Below are 18,396 nucleotides of genomic sequence, written 5' to 3' on the forward strand. Positions count from 1 at the left end.
GATTAGGGCTAATCTTAAGACTTTAAAATGCAGAGAGAAGCAATTTTTGAGTCCTCCATACTTATCCTTGCCCACACTGCTTTGTGTACCCACTCTTTTCTGTCCCTCACGCTCTCATCCAAACACATGTGCAGAATAAACTCTGTGTGAGCTTTCTTTGGCGTTTCATGCGTTGAAGTATTGAGAAATGTCACAGGTATCAGAGCATCCACTAAGTCATTGTCAGTCATTTGTTTACCTTTATTTGGTCCTGCAGATGTCCACAAAGCATAAGCGCTTAAGGGCTAATTGTTTCTGTTTGGCCTCTGAAAATCAGTCTCAGTTTGTTGATGGTGAAATTGTGATCAAGTTATTTTGTAAATTAAATTTTATAGAGTCAAAAATATTTTTCTTCATAATATATTTTTTCTGTGAGTTGTATAACTCTTTCCTCTTTCTGTGTTTTTTCCTCTTTCTGTGTTGATTACAGTGAACTTGAAAGAAGTTTGCAATTTATAACATGTCCTAGAGAATCAAGGAAGGCAGAGCTTAAGTCTCCCAGAGGGGATTTTTATCCACAAGTTTACCAAATGCAGTCAAATATGAAAGGGACCATCCCCGTAGACTGTGGCCACCCCTACCCCCTGCCCTTCCTTCAGAGTCCAGTTTTGCTCCCTCTGGGCTGTGAATCAGGGAGTGAATGGACTGTATCTGAGAGCTACATTTGGAAGAGTTGGGGATAGTTGGCTTTTCTTTTTCCATTAACATAGATAATTGAGAATTGATCATTTATTTTGACCGACCATTCTTAGGAATGCATAGTACACAGAATTTATGGGATTTTTAGTATTTTTCCCTTTGGCCTTTTCACTGTTGGCAGGTGTTTGTGTTAAAGATTTCTCATTCCTCCTGTTTTCTCCCTTTCATAACTAGCAAGATTTAGCCTGGGAAATATTTCAAACATCTCCTATGTAATTTTGTTCAACTCATTTCAGACCAGGATAAGGGTAAGAACACCAAATTTACTTGGGAAAGAGAGTTAATTGTGCTCAGTAGTAAATTTTAAATGGAGATATTTGTATCTAAAGTCTTTTTATTCTGTTTGATGTCACTGGATATAACAGGTGATAGGTGTAAGCTGCTTTTCATTCATTTGAGCTACTATATTTCCTTTGGAGTCTCATCTGAGTTAGTAATTAGCACTGGATTTGGAATGTAAAAGCCAAGTAGGTCACTGTAATTGTAAATAATAATTGAAGCTGGCTAGGTGGGTAAGATAGTAGGTAAGTAGTAAGACTGCGACAGACTAAGCGAATGCCCCATTTTTAGAGGAGGCAGCTGATCAGCTGATTATTCCCGTAGGAGAATACAGAGTCATTGTTGCCAAATGCAAACTTCTGTGTCCCCTCCAACCTGGTTTTGTTTTGTTTTGTTTTGTTTTGTTTTTTGTTTTGTTTTTTTAAAGTAAGCTCTCTACCCAGTGTGGGGCTTGAACTCATGACCCTGAGGTTGAGAGTTGCATGCTCCACCGACTGAACCAGCCATGTGCCCCTTACCCCCACCCCTTTTTTTGTCCCAAGGAAAGCTGCAATTCTCTATCCTTATGTGAACATCTTGGCTTAAATATTAGAACTAATTAATATTTTTATGTAAATAAATATATACACAGGGACACACATAACCAATCATATGTATATAGCGTATGTGTGGTGTTTATGTGTGTATAAGCTCTTTTTTAAAGTTTATTTATTTAAAAATTTTGTTCTTTAATATTTATTTTTGAGATAGAGAACAGGGGAGGGGCAGAGAGAGGTGGGGGGGGGCGGACAGAGGATCTGAAGCAGGCTCTGCACTGTCAGCACAGAGCCTGATGCAGGGCTTGAACTCATAAACCACGAGATCATGACCTGAGCTGAAGTCGGATGCTTAATCGACTGAGCCACAGAGGTGTCCTGGAAGTTTATGTATTTTTGGGGGGGGGGGGGAGGAGCAGAGAGAGGGTGGAGACAAAGGATCCAAAGCGGGCTCCATGCTGACAGCAGAGAGCTGGATGTGAGGCTTGACCCCACAAACCGTGGGTTTTATGTATATATTTTTAACTAACCAACCAGCTGTAGGGACAAAGCTTGGCCCATGGACTTTGAGTTTGCAAGCCGTGGACTAATTCCTATGGTGTGATCTCCTCAGTTGATTTTGAGTCATTCTGTTACCTTGAGTACTATGTAATGGGATCAGAATTGTAGGATTCATTTTGATGAGCAAAGTATAGGTAGTAGAAACTGGTTTCCCCAGGAGTTTGGAGGTTTTTTTGTTTTGTTTTTGTTTTTGTTTTGTTTTGTTTTTTTAATGTTTATTTTTGGAAGAGAGGGAGTAAGAGTGTGAGCGGGGAGAGGCAGAGATAGAGGGAGACAGGATCAGAAGTGGGCTCTGCACTGACAGCAGAGAGCCCCATGGGGGGGCTTGAATTCACAAACCATAGGATCATGACCTGAACCAAAGTCAGGTTCAACCAAAGGCTTAACCACCTGAGCCACCCAGGTGCCCCAGGGCTTTTGCGTTTAGTATTAAACAATATATAGCTTACTAGCTTACTAAAATTATAGATAACAAGAATCGCTCATTCCAGTACTGTCTTTTTTGACCACTGATAAATTTATATTACTGTATGTTTAGTTCAATATATTATTCTCTCTAGATAGCAAATTGATTACAGAAAGGAATGTAAAAGAGCAATTTGAAGTAGGGAGACTCTGGAAGGTTGTTTGGATTCTGATAGAAGAAACCCTGCACAGCAGATATGAGTGGGAAAACATGGTATCCTCCATGGTAACAGGTTAATGGACAAACCAGAGATACTTTGACAAATGTCTTTCAACACCTCAGTTCAGGGTTTGTGTAGCAGGTTTGTGTTACAAAATGGCAGCCGTTGGTGTTTTGATGGATGAATCCAGCAGTGAACTTGGGTGTTTTAGGTAGGCTGTTACTTTCCACTCTTCCCTGTTATCTTGACTTCATTTATTAATGTAATCTGTCTACCCCTCATGGAGATTTGAGTTTGTAAGGTCTGCTCAGGAGTAGATGTATACTTCGATAGGGTTATTTTAACCCTTTATATCAGTTACATGATTTACAAATATTTTCTCCCATTTTATATGTTGCCTTTTCACTGTGTTGATTATGTCCTTTGAAGCACAAAGGTTTTAGGTTTGATATAGTTATTTTGCCTGTTTTTGTTTTCCGTGCTTGTGATTTTGGTATCATATCTAAGAGATCATTGCCACGTCCAGCATCATGAAGCTTTTCCCCTATATCTTCTCAGAATTTTATAGTTTTAGGTCTTATATTTAGGTCTTTAATCGTTTTAAATTAATTGTTCCAGGGACGCCTGGATGGCTCAGTTGGTTAAGTGTCCGACTTCGGCTCAGGTCATGATCTCGCAGTTTGTGGGTTCGAGCCCTGCGTTGGGCTCTGTGCTGACAGCTCAGAGCCTGGAGCCTGCTTTGGATTCTGTGTCTCCTTCTCTCTCTCTTCCTCCCCTGCTCACACACACATACACACACACTCTCTCTCTTTCTCTCTCTCTCTCTCTCTCTCTCAAAAATAAGTAAAGATTAAAAAAAAATTTTTTTTAATAAAAAATAAGTAAATTAATTAATTGTTCCATGTGGTATAACATAAGGGTCCAGTTTCATTCTTTCACTTGTGGATATGTAATTTTCCCTGTGTCATTTTTGAAGACACTGTCCTTTCCCCATTGAGTGGTTTTGGCACCCTTATCAAAGATCATTTGACCATATGAGGGTTTATTTCTGGGCTCTCTATTCTGTTCCATTGGTCTGTTTGTCTTTATGCCAGTACCATACTGTTTTAATTATGGTAGTTCTGGAATAATGTTTCAAAATCACAAAGTATGTGTTCTCTAGAATTTTGTTTTTCTTCTTTTTCAAATTTGTGTTGGCTCTTGAGGATCTCTCAAGCCTCTACATGAATTTTAGGATGAATTTTTCTATTTTTGTAAAAAATGCCCTTAGCATTTTGATAGGGATTATAATGAATCTGTAGGTTGCATTGAGTAATGTAGACATCTTAACAATATTAAGTCTTCCAGTCCAGGAGCATGAGGTTTGTTTTTATTTATTTGTGCCCTCTTTAAATTCTCTTAGCTGTGATTGGTAGATTTCATTATGCAAGTCTGACCTACTTGGTTAGGTTTATCCCTAAGTACTGTTTGTTTGTTTGTTTGTTTGTTTTTTTGATGCTATTGTAAGTGGAATTGTTTTTTTTAAATTTCCTTTTTGTTAAAGCAATGTACTCTTAATGCACCTTAGTTTTTCTTTTCGTCTATGAATGGTTCTTTACTGTTATATTCATGACATCTATTGTATAACTGAGATTAAATGATGGTTCGTAGTATAGTCCTGAGAATGCACAATATTGTTTTTCTCTAAAATTATCTTGGGCAGTTCTCAGGCTATAGATACAAATACCACATAAACAATTGATACAGTGCATCAACAAGTGTAGAAAACCATCAAAAAGGATGACACTAAGTTTTCTGGAGATTTGTTCTTTTTCCATTTTACTGAGGAAACTTTTTAAAAGTTTTTTTTTTATTTGTTTAGACATAGATTGTGCTTTCCAATTAAGTAAGAAGAGAGATCCAGTAGTTTGTTGTATATTAGAATTGTTATGGTTAATATAGTCAGACATTTGTAAGGGAACAAAAGACTTGGAAAATCAAATTTAAACTAAATCTGCATGGGCAAGTTGAAGGTTTCAGCCTTAGATGAGTACCATGCACAATAGTTGAGAATAAAGTACCTTTATCTAGATTGAATGATCTCTAAATATTAGATTCATTTTATTTTTTTTTTATTTTTTTTATTTATTTATTTTTTCAACGTTTATTTATTTTTGGGACAGAGAGAGACAGAGCATGAACAGGGGAGGGGCAGAGAGAGAGGGAGACACAGAATCGGAAACAGGCTCCAGGCTCTGAGCCATCAGCCCAGAGCCTGACGCGGGGCTCGAACTCCCGGACCGCGACACCGCGACCCGGCTGAAGTCGGACGCTTAACCGACTGCGCCACCCAGGTGCCCCTATTAGATTCATTTTAAAGAGGCATCAGCTATACTAAAAAAATTTTTTTTAAATAAATAGATTGGCACTGTCATAATTTCTAAGGCTAATGTGATTTGTGAGAACATTTTCTTTGAATACAGAAAAGCAGTTGTTTATGGTTATCTAGCTTTGTTGATTTGAAAATGCTTAATGCTCATGTTCGGGGCAATAAGTAAAGATGGAAATGTCATGCTTTTTCTAAGTTTTCTCATACTCAAGAAAAAATTAATGACTTTTAAATAATAACTTTTCCTTGGTTAAGGTGGTTAATAGTGCTAAATATCAATGGACTAATACCTTTGCCAAATAAATGTTTTATTCCATGCAAAGCAGTTTGAGCCCTAAACTCTGAATTACACTTTTTGTGTAACATGTTGTTGGTAGTTATTGTCTGATGAGTCTTCCAGGTAGAGGCAAGGTGTGTCCTATAACACATTTTAGAATTGTGACTAGAAATATTTGGTATGTGGAGCTTTAAAACATTACATCAAAAGATGCATAAATGTGATACTTATCTTTCTGAAGAGTGATTTTACATGTAAGTTAAGCATTAAAACACACAGTTTTAGTTTGAGGCTCAGTTCTATTGTTCTATTAAAATACTGTAAACTGTTACGTCAGTTAGACAAATAGCTTTGTCTCCACTTAGGGGAATGAATGTGAGACCCAAAGTGATCTATTCAGAATGACTGTTAAAAATATTAATTGTCTTAAATTCTCTCCTTTTTTAGAAGTCGATGGAGTTCTGGAGTAGGTGGAAGTGGAGGAGGGTCTTCTGGAAGGTCCTCAGCTGGAGCTCGAGATTCCCGCCGACAGACCCGAGTTATTCGGACTGGGCGGGATCGAGGGTCTGGGCTTTTGGGCAGTCAGCCCCAGCCAGTTATTCCTGCTTCTGTCATTCCAGAGGAGCTGATTTCACAGGTATGGATCTTGTGGAACACTTCACACAGTCAGCAGAACAATATTCAGTTAAGTACTTAAGTGAATATACTGGGCTTTAGTCATGACTTGCAGCATGAATTGTGAAATACTGCTTCTAGAAAGCTGATTTTGATAAAAGTATAGTCACAAGAAAATTAGCATAGCACTCTTCTTTATTTTTTATTTCAGGCCCAGGTCGTTTTACAAGGCAAATCCAGAAGTGTCATTATTCGGGAACTTCAGCGAACAAATCTTGACGTAAACCTCGCTGTAAATAATTTACTTAGCCGGGATGATGAAGATGGAGATGATGGGGATGATACAGCCAGTGAATCTTATTTGCCTGGAGGTTGGTGGATCACCATCATGGTTTTCTTAGCTTTAGAGGGAGAAACTTTTTTTTGAGTGGGTAATGGCATTATAAAGTACAATGGGTTTTCTGACTGTTCTTTCCAAGGTGGTAGGTATTTCTCACTGTAGTGTTTAATTTGTAAAATACCTTTTAGGGGAAATGGGGAAATGTTTTTGCTCAGTGGACTTGCGTTCTATCCCAGTAAAGACATAGATGTATATGCATGGCTTTATCACTGTCTGACAGATGACTCTGGAAAGTTATTTTCTGATGCCCTTATTACCAAATATGTAATAATTGCATTTAGATTTTGGCTACATTATATCTATGATGTTACAAATATCTTAATAGAGATCTTTTTTTTTCTTGTGATTATTTAGGTAGCCCAAGTGACACTCATGCCTTTGATGTTCCCTAAAATCTTTGTTTAGTAACATTAACTTTATTTCCTAGGTAGTTAGGACTTTTTCCTCAGGGTATGTCAGTAGTCTGCATCTCATTCTAATCTGATTTAATTTTCAGAGACCTTTCAGTGGTCTACAGATATTTTCTGTATCTGCTTTATTTATGTTTCTTTCTGTTTATAGAGGATCTTATGTCCCTTCTTGATGCTGACATTCATTCTGCCCACCCAAGTGTTATTATTGATGCAGATGCCATGTTTTCTGAAGACATTAGCTATTTTGGTTATCCTTCTTTTCGTCGTTCATCGCTTTCCAGGCTAGGCTCATCTCGAGGTAATTTTGCATTTATTTCTTTGTGATCATTGGCTGGCTATATGGAGAGATAGTGATGGAGTTCACTATGTTTTAACTTTTAATATTGTAGTAATTATACGTTAATACTTATTACTCTTTTTGAATGCTTTGGTATTAAACTAGTTATTTTTGATTTGGAAGAGCCACAAATAGTACTTCACTTTAGAGATGATCTTATCTACATTGTGGAATACCTGTCAAGGGATTTGACTTACCTAACTGTATTTTTAATTAGGAAAATGGATTCTGAACTAAAAGCAGAATTCTACTTTACAGTGACATGCAGCATTCAGAAAACAAGTCTCTTTAGTTTCTTTGATTAAAATAAAGTGATTATTCTGTTCATTTTAAATCCTGGCTAGATGGAAGTGAGAAGTATGAAAAAATTTAATAGAAATGGGATTGGCTAATAATTAATATGTGGAAATGTATAGCTTATTAAATGTTACTTTCAAAAGTTTGAAATTCTTGAAAGGTATAGTACATAGTAGAGGTTAGAAGATTTTGAAATCCTGTGAATGTTAAGACTTTTCTCTGTATATGTTGGTATAGATTTAACTTGTATTTTAACTTTATTAAGTCAATTTTTTTAGTTTCCAGAATGTAAAACTGCTTGATTCAAAGAACAGACAAGAATCAGTTATATTATCTACTGATCATTAGTAAACTGGAAAAATTGCTATGTTTTATTAAGACCTTGCTACAAATATCGAGTACTTAAAAGCAGAGTTTAAAAATAATAAACCTATGATGATCTTACAATATACTGAACCTGTTACGTAATAGCTTTAAAAAATTTAAATAAATCCATATTTTACTGCCTTTATCAAACATTTCATTTTCAGATATTTAATATCAAGCACAAATAACTCCTTCTAAATTTCTCCCCTTTTTTTGGTCATTCGGTGTAGGCATTGCTTTTCACTTGAACCATATGAAATTGCTGCTGCTTCCATTTTGACCTGCATGGATGGCAGTTTCATATGGTTCAAGTTAATGTTGTTTCTGATCCTTCTTATCCAAGTCTTGGGAAGTATATTTTGATTACTTACTTAAAAAAAATACTGAGCAAACAAAAAACACCCCCCCCCCCCCCAACAAACTGTCTGTAGAGAGTTTGAAGGCCAATTGCAGGGGAAGCATTTTTGTAAGGAAATCTTTATCTTTCTATAAAGATAGTTAAAAAAAGAAGGCTTGTCTGTTTCTCAAAAATTTTTAAATGAAACTGACCATGAACATCCAGTCTATAAGATTACTCTGAACAAGGGCTTGAATTATCAACATTTTTATAGTTAATGTTAATGGATTTATATTTTATCCTTTTCAGGTTTTTTCCTTGTTTGTATAAGGTTTTGTTTTTGTAAGGCATTCTACTAAATACTCTTGATTTACATATGTATCTGATATGTTGAAATTCTTATTTATGCACATTATCTAGTAGATAAAGTTATGGTAACCATCTTTAATGAAAGCCAAAAATTTTTAATTCCATTAAAAATCCATTTTAAAATAAAGTAATTCTGTTCTAAAACTAGTGGTTGGAATTCAAAAAAGTCTGCCTCCACATAGTTCTCAAAAATGCTAGTGTATAATTTTCATAGATTCACTTGAAAGAGTTAATGTTTTGAATGTTGCATGTCAGGCTTACTAGATATACATTTACATTAAATTTTTGTGAGTAGATAAACTGCTGTTAGTTGCATCCTGAAGGGTCTTTACTAGAGAGTGGCTTACTTTTATCCCACTGGTGTGACCCAATTGCATACCAGTTCTCCTTCTTCCCTTAGAGAGAGACTCTGAGCTGTTGCGTGAACGTGAATCCGTTTTACGTTTACGTGAACGAAGGTGGCTTGATGGAGCCTCATTTGATAATGAAAGGGGCTCTACCAGCAAGGAAGGAGAGCCAAACTTGGATAAGAAGAATACACCTGTTCAAAGTCCAGTATCTCTAGGAGAAGATTTGCAGTGGTGGCCTGATAAGGTATTTGGAAAGATTCCCACCCTTTCCATTTAAATGGATTCCTGGCAAACCCAACTGCCTCCCTCCCCCACCAAGGTTTCTATTTTATTTCAGAGTTTTGTACTACCATTATTTAAAAAAACAAAAATTTTTTTAATGTTTATTTTTGAGAGAGAGAGACAGTGTGAGCAGGGGAAGGGCAGAGAGAGGGAGACACGGAATCTGAAGCAGGCTCCAGGCTCTGAGCTGTCAGCACAGAGCCCAATGCCGGGCTCAAACTCAGGAACCGTGAGATCATGACTTGAGCCGAAGTCAGATGCTCAACTGACCAAGCCACCCAGGCGCCCCTGTACTCCCATTATTTTATTTTAAATATTTGTTTATTTTTGAGAGAGCACGCGCAAGCGAGCATGAGTTGGGGAAGGGCAGAGGGTGAGGGGTTCAGAGGATCTGAGGTGAGCTCTGTGCTGACAGCAGAGAGCCTGATGAGGGGCTCAAACTCACAAATTGACAGATCATGACCTAAGCCGAAGTCAGACGCTTGACCAGCTGAACCATCAAGGAGGAGCCCTTGTACTACCATTATTTAAAACACTCACACACTCACACTCACACACACACACTCACACTCACACACACACACACACACACACACACACACACACAGACATAAGTGATATTTTTGTTTTGTTTTAAAGTATACATAGAACATCTTTATTTGGCACTACAGGAGTCACCTTAGATGTAGATTCAGTGGTGCTATTATTTGTTGTTGTTTTTCTACTTGATGAAGTAAATTGGAGAAATCGAAATGGTAATTCCAGATAACACATCAGCATTCTGTTTCAGAACTTCTTTTCTGGTGATAATTTTGCCAGTAACTGATAACCCTTGGTAGAAATTTGTTTTATAATGTCAAGTGGACCCCAGCTACTTCAGAGCAAGTTTGTGGTCATTGATAGAAGCCCACAAGTCAGGGCAAGATAGGGATCTGTGTTTCTTTTGACTAATTAGTTGCCCTGTTTCATGGCACTGAATTCTGACAGACCCTTTGCTCTAAATGCTGTGGGAGACAAAGCAGGCTGAACAGGAATGGACTGGGAGATCGGCTCTGCATCCTGAAAAGTACAGTGACTGGCTTCGAGAAGGCATCCAGGATTTGTTAAGTTGATTTGAATCTTTAAAAATCCATCACTGCTGCAGAGGAAACATAGTGTCTGATCCTGTTGATGCTGTGTAGGTTTCGTTGTCCTGAGTGCTTGGTAATGGCTCCTACAGGAAGCCATGTTTTTCATCTCTCTTTTGATGTGCCTTTTTCTTCTTATTTCCAGAGCCAGTGGGCAGGAAATTTTCTTAAGTAGGAGTAAAAGAACATAAAAATTTTGAGGTTAATCTCTAACAGATAAGGAGATTCTGATAGAGATTTTTTTTTCTTTTTTTGAAGTTGAATTTGCATTTGGGATATTAAAGGAAAATACTGTTTAACTTTTAAATTTATTTTTCATAGTTATTGCGAATCTTGATGTAGTTCATTTATTTTCTTCTGTATTCAGCTCATGTGGAAAGCTTGAATACAAGAAGGAACATGAATTTTAATCAGTCTCTTTGTAAGCAAAGGTTATTCTGTTTTCTTTGGCAGCTGACAAACTTTCCCTGTATTGGCATTCTCTTACTTCTTTCCATAAAACTAGACATGTCCTAAGTTCTGCTTTTATTCCATGTGGTAGAAGGTGATTTAAACCTAGGGCCTTTTTTCCCCCCTCTCTTCCGTACATTGTTCTGTGTTTCCTATTTCTCTTGCCTGGATCATATTAGCCTGTGTCTACTTCCATGTTGGCAGGAAGTAATAGAGGATTCATGAATCTTGTTTTAATAGTACCATCACATATATATTAGTCTGGGCTTCTTTATCATGTACTATTTTTGATGAATGAGTGTTTTAAACAGTACAAATCTAGCAAGTTTTTTCCCTGGCCAGCGTATGCTCTGTTAGGCTTAGACAGTCTTTGTTGCTCTTTACTAATAGGCATGTTTTTAGTACAGCTTGTTTTCAGAAACAGTTAATAAGTACATCGTGATATCTTGAGACTGTGCAGACTTAATAACACTTAATGTGTTATTTCCTTGATGTTTAGACATCAAGGAGGAATAGGAGTGTGTGAAACAAAATATATCCTTCCTGTACCTTTTTTTCCTATTAAACCCCTAATTTAAAATATTTGCACTGGAAAAGATATACTTTTTATTAGCTTATGATTGAAATTTAGATATAAAAAATGCAGTTTAGGGAGAAAATAGCTTAAGCCTAATCAAACTCTTAAGCATTATCATAGTTATCAACAAATATCAGTAGTTGACCATATTGGCCCCCCCCCCCCCAAAATTGGGGGTAGTGATCCCTGGGAAGTACAAGGGTTTTGGTGGAGGGGAGCTTGATGTGTGATCAAGTGTCAGGTGGAGGGTGCAGGGAGATAAAGGGTGTTGTCAGCATTCACTACTTAGAAGTAATGTCTCTTTCTTTCTTTTTTGGGTGAGGAGGGTTAAAGAATGCCTGCCAGCTTAACTTCAGAAATGACTTAATCCAGTATTTTTAAATTGGAAGTTTGTGTAGTAACCATAGTATCTTCACTCTTCATTGTGTTGGGGTACATGAGAAATTCCATTGGTTAATTATCTTCTGGATTAGTACTGACTTTTCCCTACTCCCTATTTAGAGAAACAGCAATTTCTTCAAAGTTTCACCATTTTGTAGGCTAATAAAGTTTCTTTCATAGTAGAATGAGTGTTCTCTTTAAGCCTTTTATAGTTAATATTGAACTGAAAATATTTCAGGTAACCTTAAACTTTAAATATTTCTATGAGTTATTCCTTGAGTTGAATGTCAAAGCTAGTATAAGAGCATACTTGGGAACTCTTGTGCACTGTTGGTGGGAATGTAAATTGGTACAGCCACTTTGAAAACTAGTATGGAAGTTCCTCAAAAAATTAAAAATAGAATTAACATATGATCCAGCAATTCTGCTTCTGGGTGTTTATCCAAAGAAAATGAAAACACTAACCCAAAAAGATACATGCACTCTCGTGTTCACTGAAGCATGTACGATAGCAAGATATGGAAATAACCTTAAGTATTCATCAGTGGATGATAAAGAAGATATAATACATACATATACTCATATATACAATTGAATTTTGTTCCACTATAAAAAAAGGGAAATCTTGCCATTTGTGACAACATGGATTGTACCTCAGTGGCATTATGGCGGGTGAAATAAGTCAGAGAAAGACAAATGCTATATGACCACTCTTATATAAGAATGTGGAATCAAAAAAACAAAACACCAAGCTCATACACACAGAGAACAGATTGGTGAGTACTAGAGGCAGGGGGTTGAAAGGTAAAAAGAAAAAGTTTTAAAAATTGTTAAGTAGGCATAAAATTTTTTCCTTTATTAATTTTTCAGTACCTTAAAAATATAAAAATTAGAAATTATTATAAGGATGTCTTCATGAAGACAGGTGAAGGTCAGTCGTTATTAATTTAGTAGCCTTGATTAAATGCATACTTCCTTTTTTTTTTGAAGCTTATTTATCTATTTTGAGAAAGAGGGTGAGTGGCAGAGGGACAGAGAGGGCAAGAGAGAGAATCCCAAACAGACTCTGTGCTGCCAGCACAGAGCCCAACGCGGGGCTTGAACTCCTCAAACCGTGAAATCGTGACCTGAGCTGAAACCAAGAGTCAGATGTTTATCTGAGCCACCCAGGTTCCCCACTGCAATCTTTGTGTTAGGCCTTTTGCTTAGGTGTTAGGGTAAGAGTTTTGTAGAAGGCAGAACAATGATATTAATGCTTTGGACTAAGTACCGTTATAGAATTAGGTACAGGAGGCTTTGGGGAATCCTAGGAGGCCAGAGTGATTGCCGAGTGTGGACTCTGGAGTCAGATTGCTGGAGTTCATATTCTGGCCCTGCCACTTACTAGCTGTGTGGCCTTGGTTAAGACCTTTAACCTCTTTGGGCCTTTGTTGCTCATGTATAAGATGAGGATAATAATGGGTTTTGCCTTGTGAGATTGTCATGAGAATTAGATGACCCATTATATGTAAAGTGTAAAGAACAAGGAGAACAAAGGGTCTTTGTTCTACAAAGAGAACAGACAGTTTCTGTAAGTCACGGATGGGTGAGACCCCAGCGGCAGCATTTGGGTATTCCAAGTGGGTCCATGTGGCAGTATTTTGAGCACTGGATTCTCTGCTGGTACAGAGTTGAGCACAAGCTGAAAGAGATATGACCATGTCCATTGTCTGACTTGGCTAAAAAATGCAAGAAATGAAAACATTTTATTGCTATAATAATGTAGCATAATAAAAAATTAATGGGTTGTCTGTATCTACCTAAGGGAGAGATGGAGGGAGGGCCTCTAAGTCCAAGTTCCTCATGTTCACAGTTGAACCAGCCAAATCTATACTGGTTTCTGCATAGTTTTACCCCAGAAAGTCAACTTTTTTATTACGCTGCCCTGCCTCTTCATCCATCATTCCTCCCTCCCTCTCCAGCATACCACTGTCCCTCATTCCTGTCCTTCCTCCTGTTTGCTTTTTGTACTTTATATTTCTGGAAGTAGCTGTGATAATTCAGTTACTTTGGTAAGAGGATGCAATCTTCCCATTAGGTGATTATCTCACAAAGCTTCATTTCATGAGACTTCTCAGTTCTGAAATTTAATTTCCTCAGACTAGAAATTTAGTTCTATGTGCTGAATGTCTACATGTAAAATGTAGCTATATATATATATTTATGCCAGCCTACTTCCAACAAGAATCTAAGGTGACTTATAAGGGAAAAAAGATGCAGCTATAGTCACGAAACACTGTTACCAAGAGAATGCACAGATAAGAGGGAATAACAGACGTGGGAGGGAGAAGGAGGAGTAATTACACAGAAATCCATGCTGAGTAAATCTGCTAAAACTGAACATAAAAACTTTGCTTTGTGCCCCATAATGCTTTCAGTTTCAAGCACGCACATATCCTTTATTTTTAAGCAAGTTGTTAGAGAAGAGTGTGGTGAGAGTTGTGTCGTGGGTGATGAAGAAACAAACTGATGGAGCAAGTCAGTGGTGTTAATTTGCAGTCCTGTCCCTTACTGCTGTGGACCTGTTTTCATATGGCCTAAGAAAAAAAGAAAATATATTCACATTGGTCTTTTGAACTGCAGAGTTGCATGTGATTCTCCATTTGTTTGAATGGTGTTGAGAGCAAATAGGCCATGACATTTGGTTCCTTACTTAAGCTATTTGGAGCAGCCTCACTGTTGGAACCAGTTGACCAAACTTGTTGATCATATTGCTTCACCTTCAGGGTTCTAGAAGGGCAAGTTGAGTGGGGAGAGGTCTTTGTTGTTGTTGTGTTATTGACACTTGGATGTTGCAGGTAGTAAGTACCTGTTAAGAATTAGCTAAATGTGTCACAAACATAATGTAAAAGGAGAAATTGTCATAGAAAGGAAACGAAGGCAGGCAGAAGGAGACTAGGGAAAGTGGATAGGCAAGGAGAAATGAAGTGTGAATAACTAAAGTTGATCAAATTGCACGTTGTAACCCTTGGTTATATTCCATCCACTTCAGGCATAACATGTGATAATGTTGCTGTTGGTGCTGGTACATCCTGGGAGAGGTAGTGTTGGCTGACGGAACATTTTTTTTAAAAAGATGAAAACCGGGGCGCCTGGGTGGCGCAGTCGGTTAAGCGTCCGACTTCAGCCAGGTCACGATCTCGCGGTCCGGGAGTTCGAGCCCTGCGTCAGGCTCTGGGCTGATGGCTCAGAGCCTGGAGCCTGTTTCTGATTCTGTGTCTCCCTCTCTCTCTGCCCCTCCCCCGTTCATGCTCTGTCTCTCTCTGTCCCAAAAATAAATAAACGTTGAAAAAAAAAAAAAGATGAAAACCAAGTTTTATGGGAGAAATATAGGAATAGAAAGGCCAACGTTTTCAAAATAGAAGTCACTAAATATAGATGTGGTCAGCAGGAATTTACACTGCTGCTGGACTACATGCCTTTTTTTTTTTTTTCTTTTCAGTTTTGGCCCCTACATAATTTCTATCATTTTTGACAGATTTCCATCTCCTTTTGGGGAGACATTTCTAGTTTGATTGATGGCCTCAGTTCAGTTATTTATTGTTATTCAGACAGTTGCAAATTCATTGAGTAGTGTCAACTTTTAGTGACTTGATTTTTGTTAAAAAAAAAAAAAATAGGGCTACAAAGTACTGATATTTCAGGAAACATGCACATCTACTTTTTCCAGTTGGGTTGAAGTAGGCCCTAACTTGCTCAGAGGCAGCCATTGTTATTTCATAAATACAGTGAAAACAATGTTTTCTATGACGTTATAAAATGAGTGAGCTAAAATACTGTTCTTTTCTGTTGTGTTTGTTTTGTATTTCTTCACATAACAAATCTAAATTGGGCAAGAAGCGATAGGTGATTATTCCATCATCTTCCTTTGGTTGGACACAAACATTTTCCACATTTGTCCGTAATGGATTTTCAGTGCCTTTGGCATTCAGTTAGTTCATTCAGGACTTACCTTGGGGAACGTTGGTCTGTCTTGGAGTATATAGGTAAAGTCACTTCTGAGAGGCTTTGTGCGCCATGTTCTTGCTATAGGGATGATTTGTTCAGGATTGTATTGCTCTGGCAAGGCATTTTACTTGGAGAAGTTGGGGTTAAAACTCATTTATTCATTCAGTTATAAGAGTGTTCTTACTGTGTACCATGTGCCAAGCTGGCCTTTGGGAATGTAGAGGTGAGTATGATATGGCCCCTCTCAGTGGGGAAGACATACATTCACATACAGTATAATGTGTTCACAGTGTGTGATCGGTGGTAGACTTGAAGGTGTGAATACAGTGCTTAGAGTTTCACAGTGGAGAATGGCTAATGCCACCTGAGAGATTTGGTAGAGACTTCACACAGGAGATGATATCTGAGCAGCATTTTTAAGGTTAAGTAGGCAGTGACTAAGATGCAGAGGCATTCCAAGCATATCAAGCATGGGCCTAGAGTCAGGAAAGGGCACGGTGTGGTTATGGAACAATGAGAAATCTAGTGTGGGTAGGGAGTAGAAAAGAGCAAGGTGGAGCAAGACTGTGAGTGCCCCCCGGCAACTTGCCACGGGGTTAAGATGGTCTGCAGTCACTAGGAAGCAGAGTTCTTAGAGAAGTGACATCATGGGATCCATGGGGTTCTGTTTGTTTTTTTATGAGGTGAAGGCTCTTGGCATTGTAGGAGAAAGATAGGAATAGGAAGAATCTGGAGTCTGTTCAGAGACTGATAGAATTGTCATGGAAGGGAATTATGAGCATCTCAACTAAAGTAATGGCAGTAGAGATAGAGGAAAGGAAGAATGTAAGGAATTTGAGGCAAAGGCAGTACTGGTTGACTAGTCACTACATTGTTAAGAGAGAAGAAGAGGAGGTGATGAGAGGGCCCAGGTTTTCATGTCTCTCCTCTGTTACAGGGTGGGTGGTGGATGTCATTCATGGAGAGAGCAACTGCAAAGGATATGCAGCTTTGGAGGAGATGATGAATTTATTTTGTAGATGTTAGGGTGCTTTACGACATCCAGTAGACAACTCTTGCAACAGGTTAGTTTGGAGGTAGGAGATGTACATGTTTAATAAGCATGATGCCCCAATGGCTGCTGTCAGTTAGGCTGAGGGTGGAGCATATTTGAATAAAGGAACAGGGTGGAATCTGGGGCAGGGAGTGGATGGTGGTATGAGGGAGATGAAGAAAATAGCCATGAAAAAAGAAGGAAGACCAATAGGGAATAGTGACCTATGAATAGGGACAGGAGAAATTCCAGAACAGATGAACAGGGTCAAATGGTTTGAAGAGTTTAAAGAGAAGATGGGCTAATTAAATGCATGGGGCATTGATATGACTGTTGGAGGTGTAGTTGTACCTCTGAGTGAAAGCTGGTAAGGTGAAATATGACAAGCAATTCACTTTACCATGAGTAGGATTGAAGGAAGGATTAGTTTGGTTGATTGTTGGGGTTATGAGAGAGTGTTACATCCTGTGTGTGGGGGTTACCCTTAAATAAGAGAGAAGGACACTTCTTTCTCTGAGATGAAGGCGGGGAGGAGAGGAGAATGGTGTTTTTTTTGTTAAATCTAGAAGTAGGAATATTCAGCAAGCTTGTGCTTTTCTGGGTAAGTAGAAGGTGATGTTGGGGGCAGAGTAATCATAGTTGAATTTGAGCACTAATTTGTGCTGGGCTGTGTGCTGTCTACTTTATATATGTTACTGTCTTTTGGCTTTTATTCTCCCCCCATATATATTATTAAACCCACGTTAGAGGTAAAGAAAGGGGGTTCAGAGAAGTTATAAAACTTACCCAGAGTCACATACTTGATAGGTGTTGGATCCAGGGTTTGGGCTCACTTGGCTTGATTCCATCATCCTTTAACTGAAGGGAGGAGAAGGAAGTGTGAGGTAGAGATGTTAGGATTTGATGCAGCCACCTTGGAGAGAGTAGACACAGGTTTTCAGATACGCTTGGCGAAAGATAAGCGAGGAATTGGTAACTTGCAGAGTTTCAAATTTGGTCTCTCCTGTCCCTCTGTGGAAGTGACTTGACAATAGGGCTGATTGGTATTGGTAAAATAGAAGGTTAAAATTTGGGTTCTTTCGGTACACCTCTGCAGCATAACCTGTTGTTACATTATAAATCGTGGCAGACTTTACAGGCTTTAGCTGACCGGTGTAACCCATCTGACCAAATAAGATTGGAATTTGACAGAAAAGCAAAATGACACCATTAGTTTAGCATACTCCAGAGCCAGAATTCCAAAGAGAAGCAGTGCTTAGACCAGTAGCAAAAGTACAACCAAAAATCTCTTAATGGCAAGTTTTGCCATGTGATTTCTGGGTAGCTTCATGACTCTGATCATATTAACATTATGTTAAAAATAATACTGATACTGGGGCACCTGAGTGGCTTAGTCTGTTGATGGTCTGACTCTTGGTTTCAGCTCAGGTCATGATCTCATGGTTCGCGGGTTTGAGCCTGTGTCAGGCTCTGCTCTAAGAGTGTGGAGCCTGCTTGAGATTCTCTCATTCACTCACTCGCTCACTCTCTCTTTTTCTCTCTCTGCCCCTCCCCTGCTCTTGCTCTCTCGCTCTCAAAATAAACAAACATAAAAAAATTATTGATACTGTTCATTTACATTTATTGTCAAAGATTTTTAGAATTTAATTACATTTAACACCTGGCATGTGCATCACCTTAAAACTAAATG

General features: G+C 38.2%; 1 protein-coding gene and 1 long non-coding RNA gene across 10 annotated transcripts in view; one reads left to right on the forward strand and one right to left on the reverse strand.

The window, feature by feature from the left end:
• The window catches only part of UBR5 (ubiquitin protein ligase E3 component n-recognin 5), a 138,432-nt gene that overhangs the window by 49,959 nt on the left and 70,077 nt on the right, over positions 1-18,396 (forward strand). For 6 of the 8 annotated variants that reach the window (XR_015246813.1, XM_086695593.1, XM_086695595.1 and 3 more), the window contains exons 6-9: positions 5,833-6,022; positions 6,212-6,371; positions 6,962-7,111; positions 8,902-9,113. Coding sequence is in view for 7 of the 8 variants with exons in the window: in XM_086695593.1 (XP_086551719.1) it covers positions 5,833-6,022; positions 6,212-6,371; positions 6,962-7,111; positions 8,902-9,113 (712 nt within the window). In the remaining variant the exon portion in view is untranslated. The remainder of the gene's footprint in view (positions 1-5,832; positions 6,023-6,211; positions 6,372-6,961; positions 7,112-8,901; positions 9,114-18,396) is intronic. The other 2 variants (XM_086695596.1, XM_086695600.1) reach the window with 1 other exon arrangement.
• On the reverse strand, positions 12,522-18,255 carry LOC147571935 (uncharacterized). Of its 2 annotated transcripts, none has more exons than XR_015246814.1 (2): positions 17,507-18,255; positions 12,522-13,367 (listed from the first exon to the last, which is right to left on the reverse strand). It is a non-coding gene; the product is annotated as an uncharacterized LOC147571935 (long non-coding RNA). The 2 variants fall into 2 exon arrangements; XR_015246815.1 differs by having other exon boundaries at positions 12,522-13,404.

The sequence above is a fragment of the Puma concolor genome, chromosome F2, assembly GCF_028749965.1.
Source record: "Puma concolor isolate L17-30 chromosome F2, mPumCon1.1.hap2, whole genome shotgun sequence".
Taxonomy (NCBI): domain Eukaryota; kingdom Metazoa; phylum Chordata; class Mammalia; order Carnivora; family Felidae; genus Puma; species Puma concolor.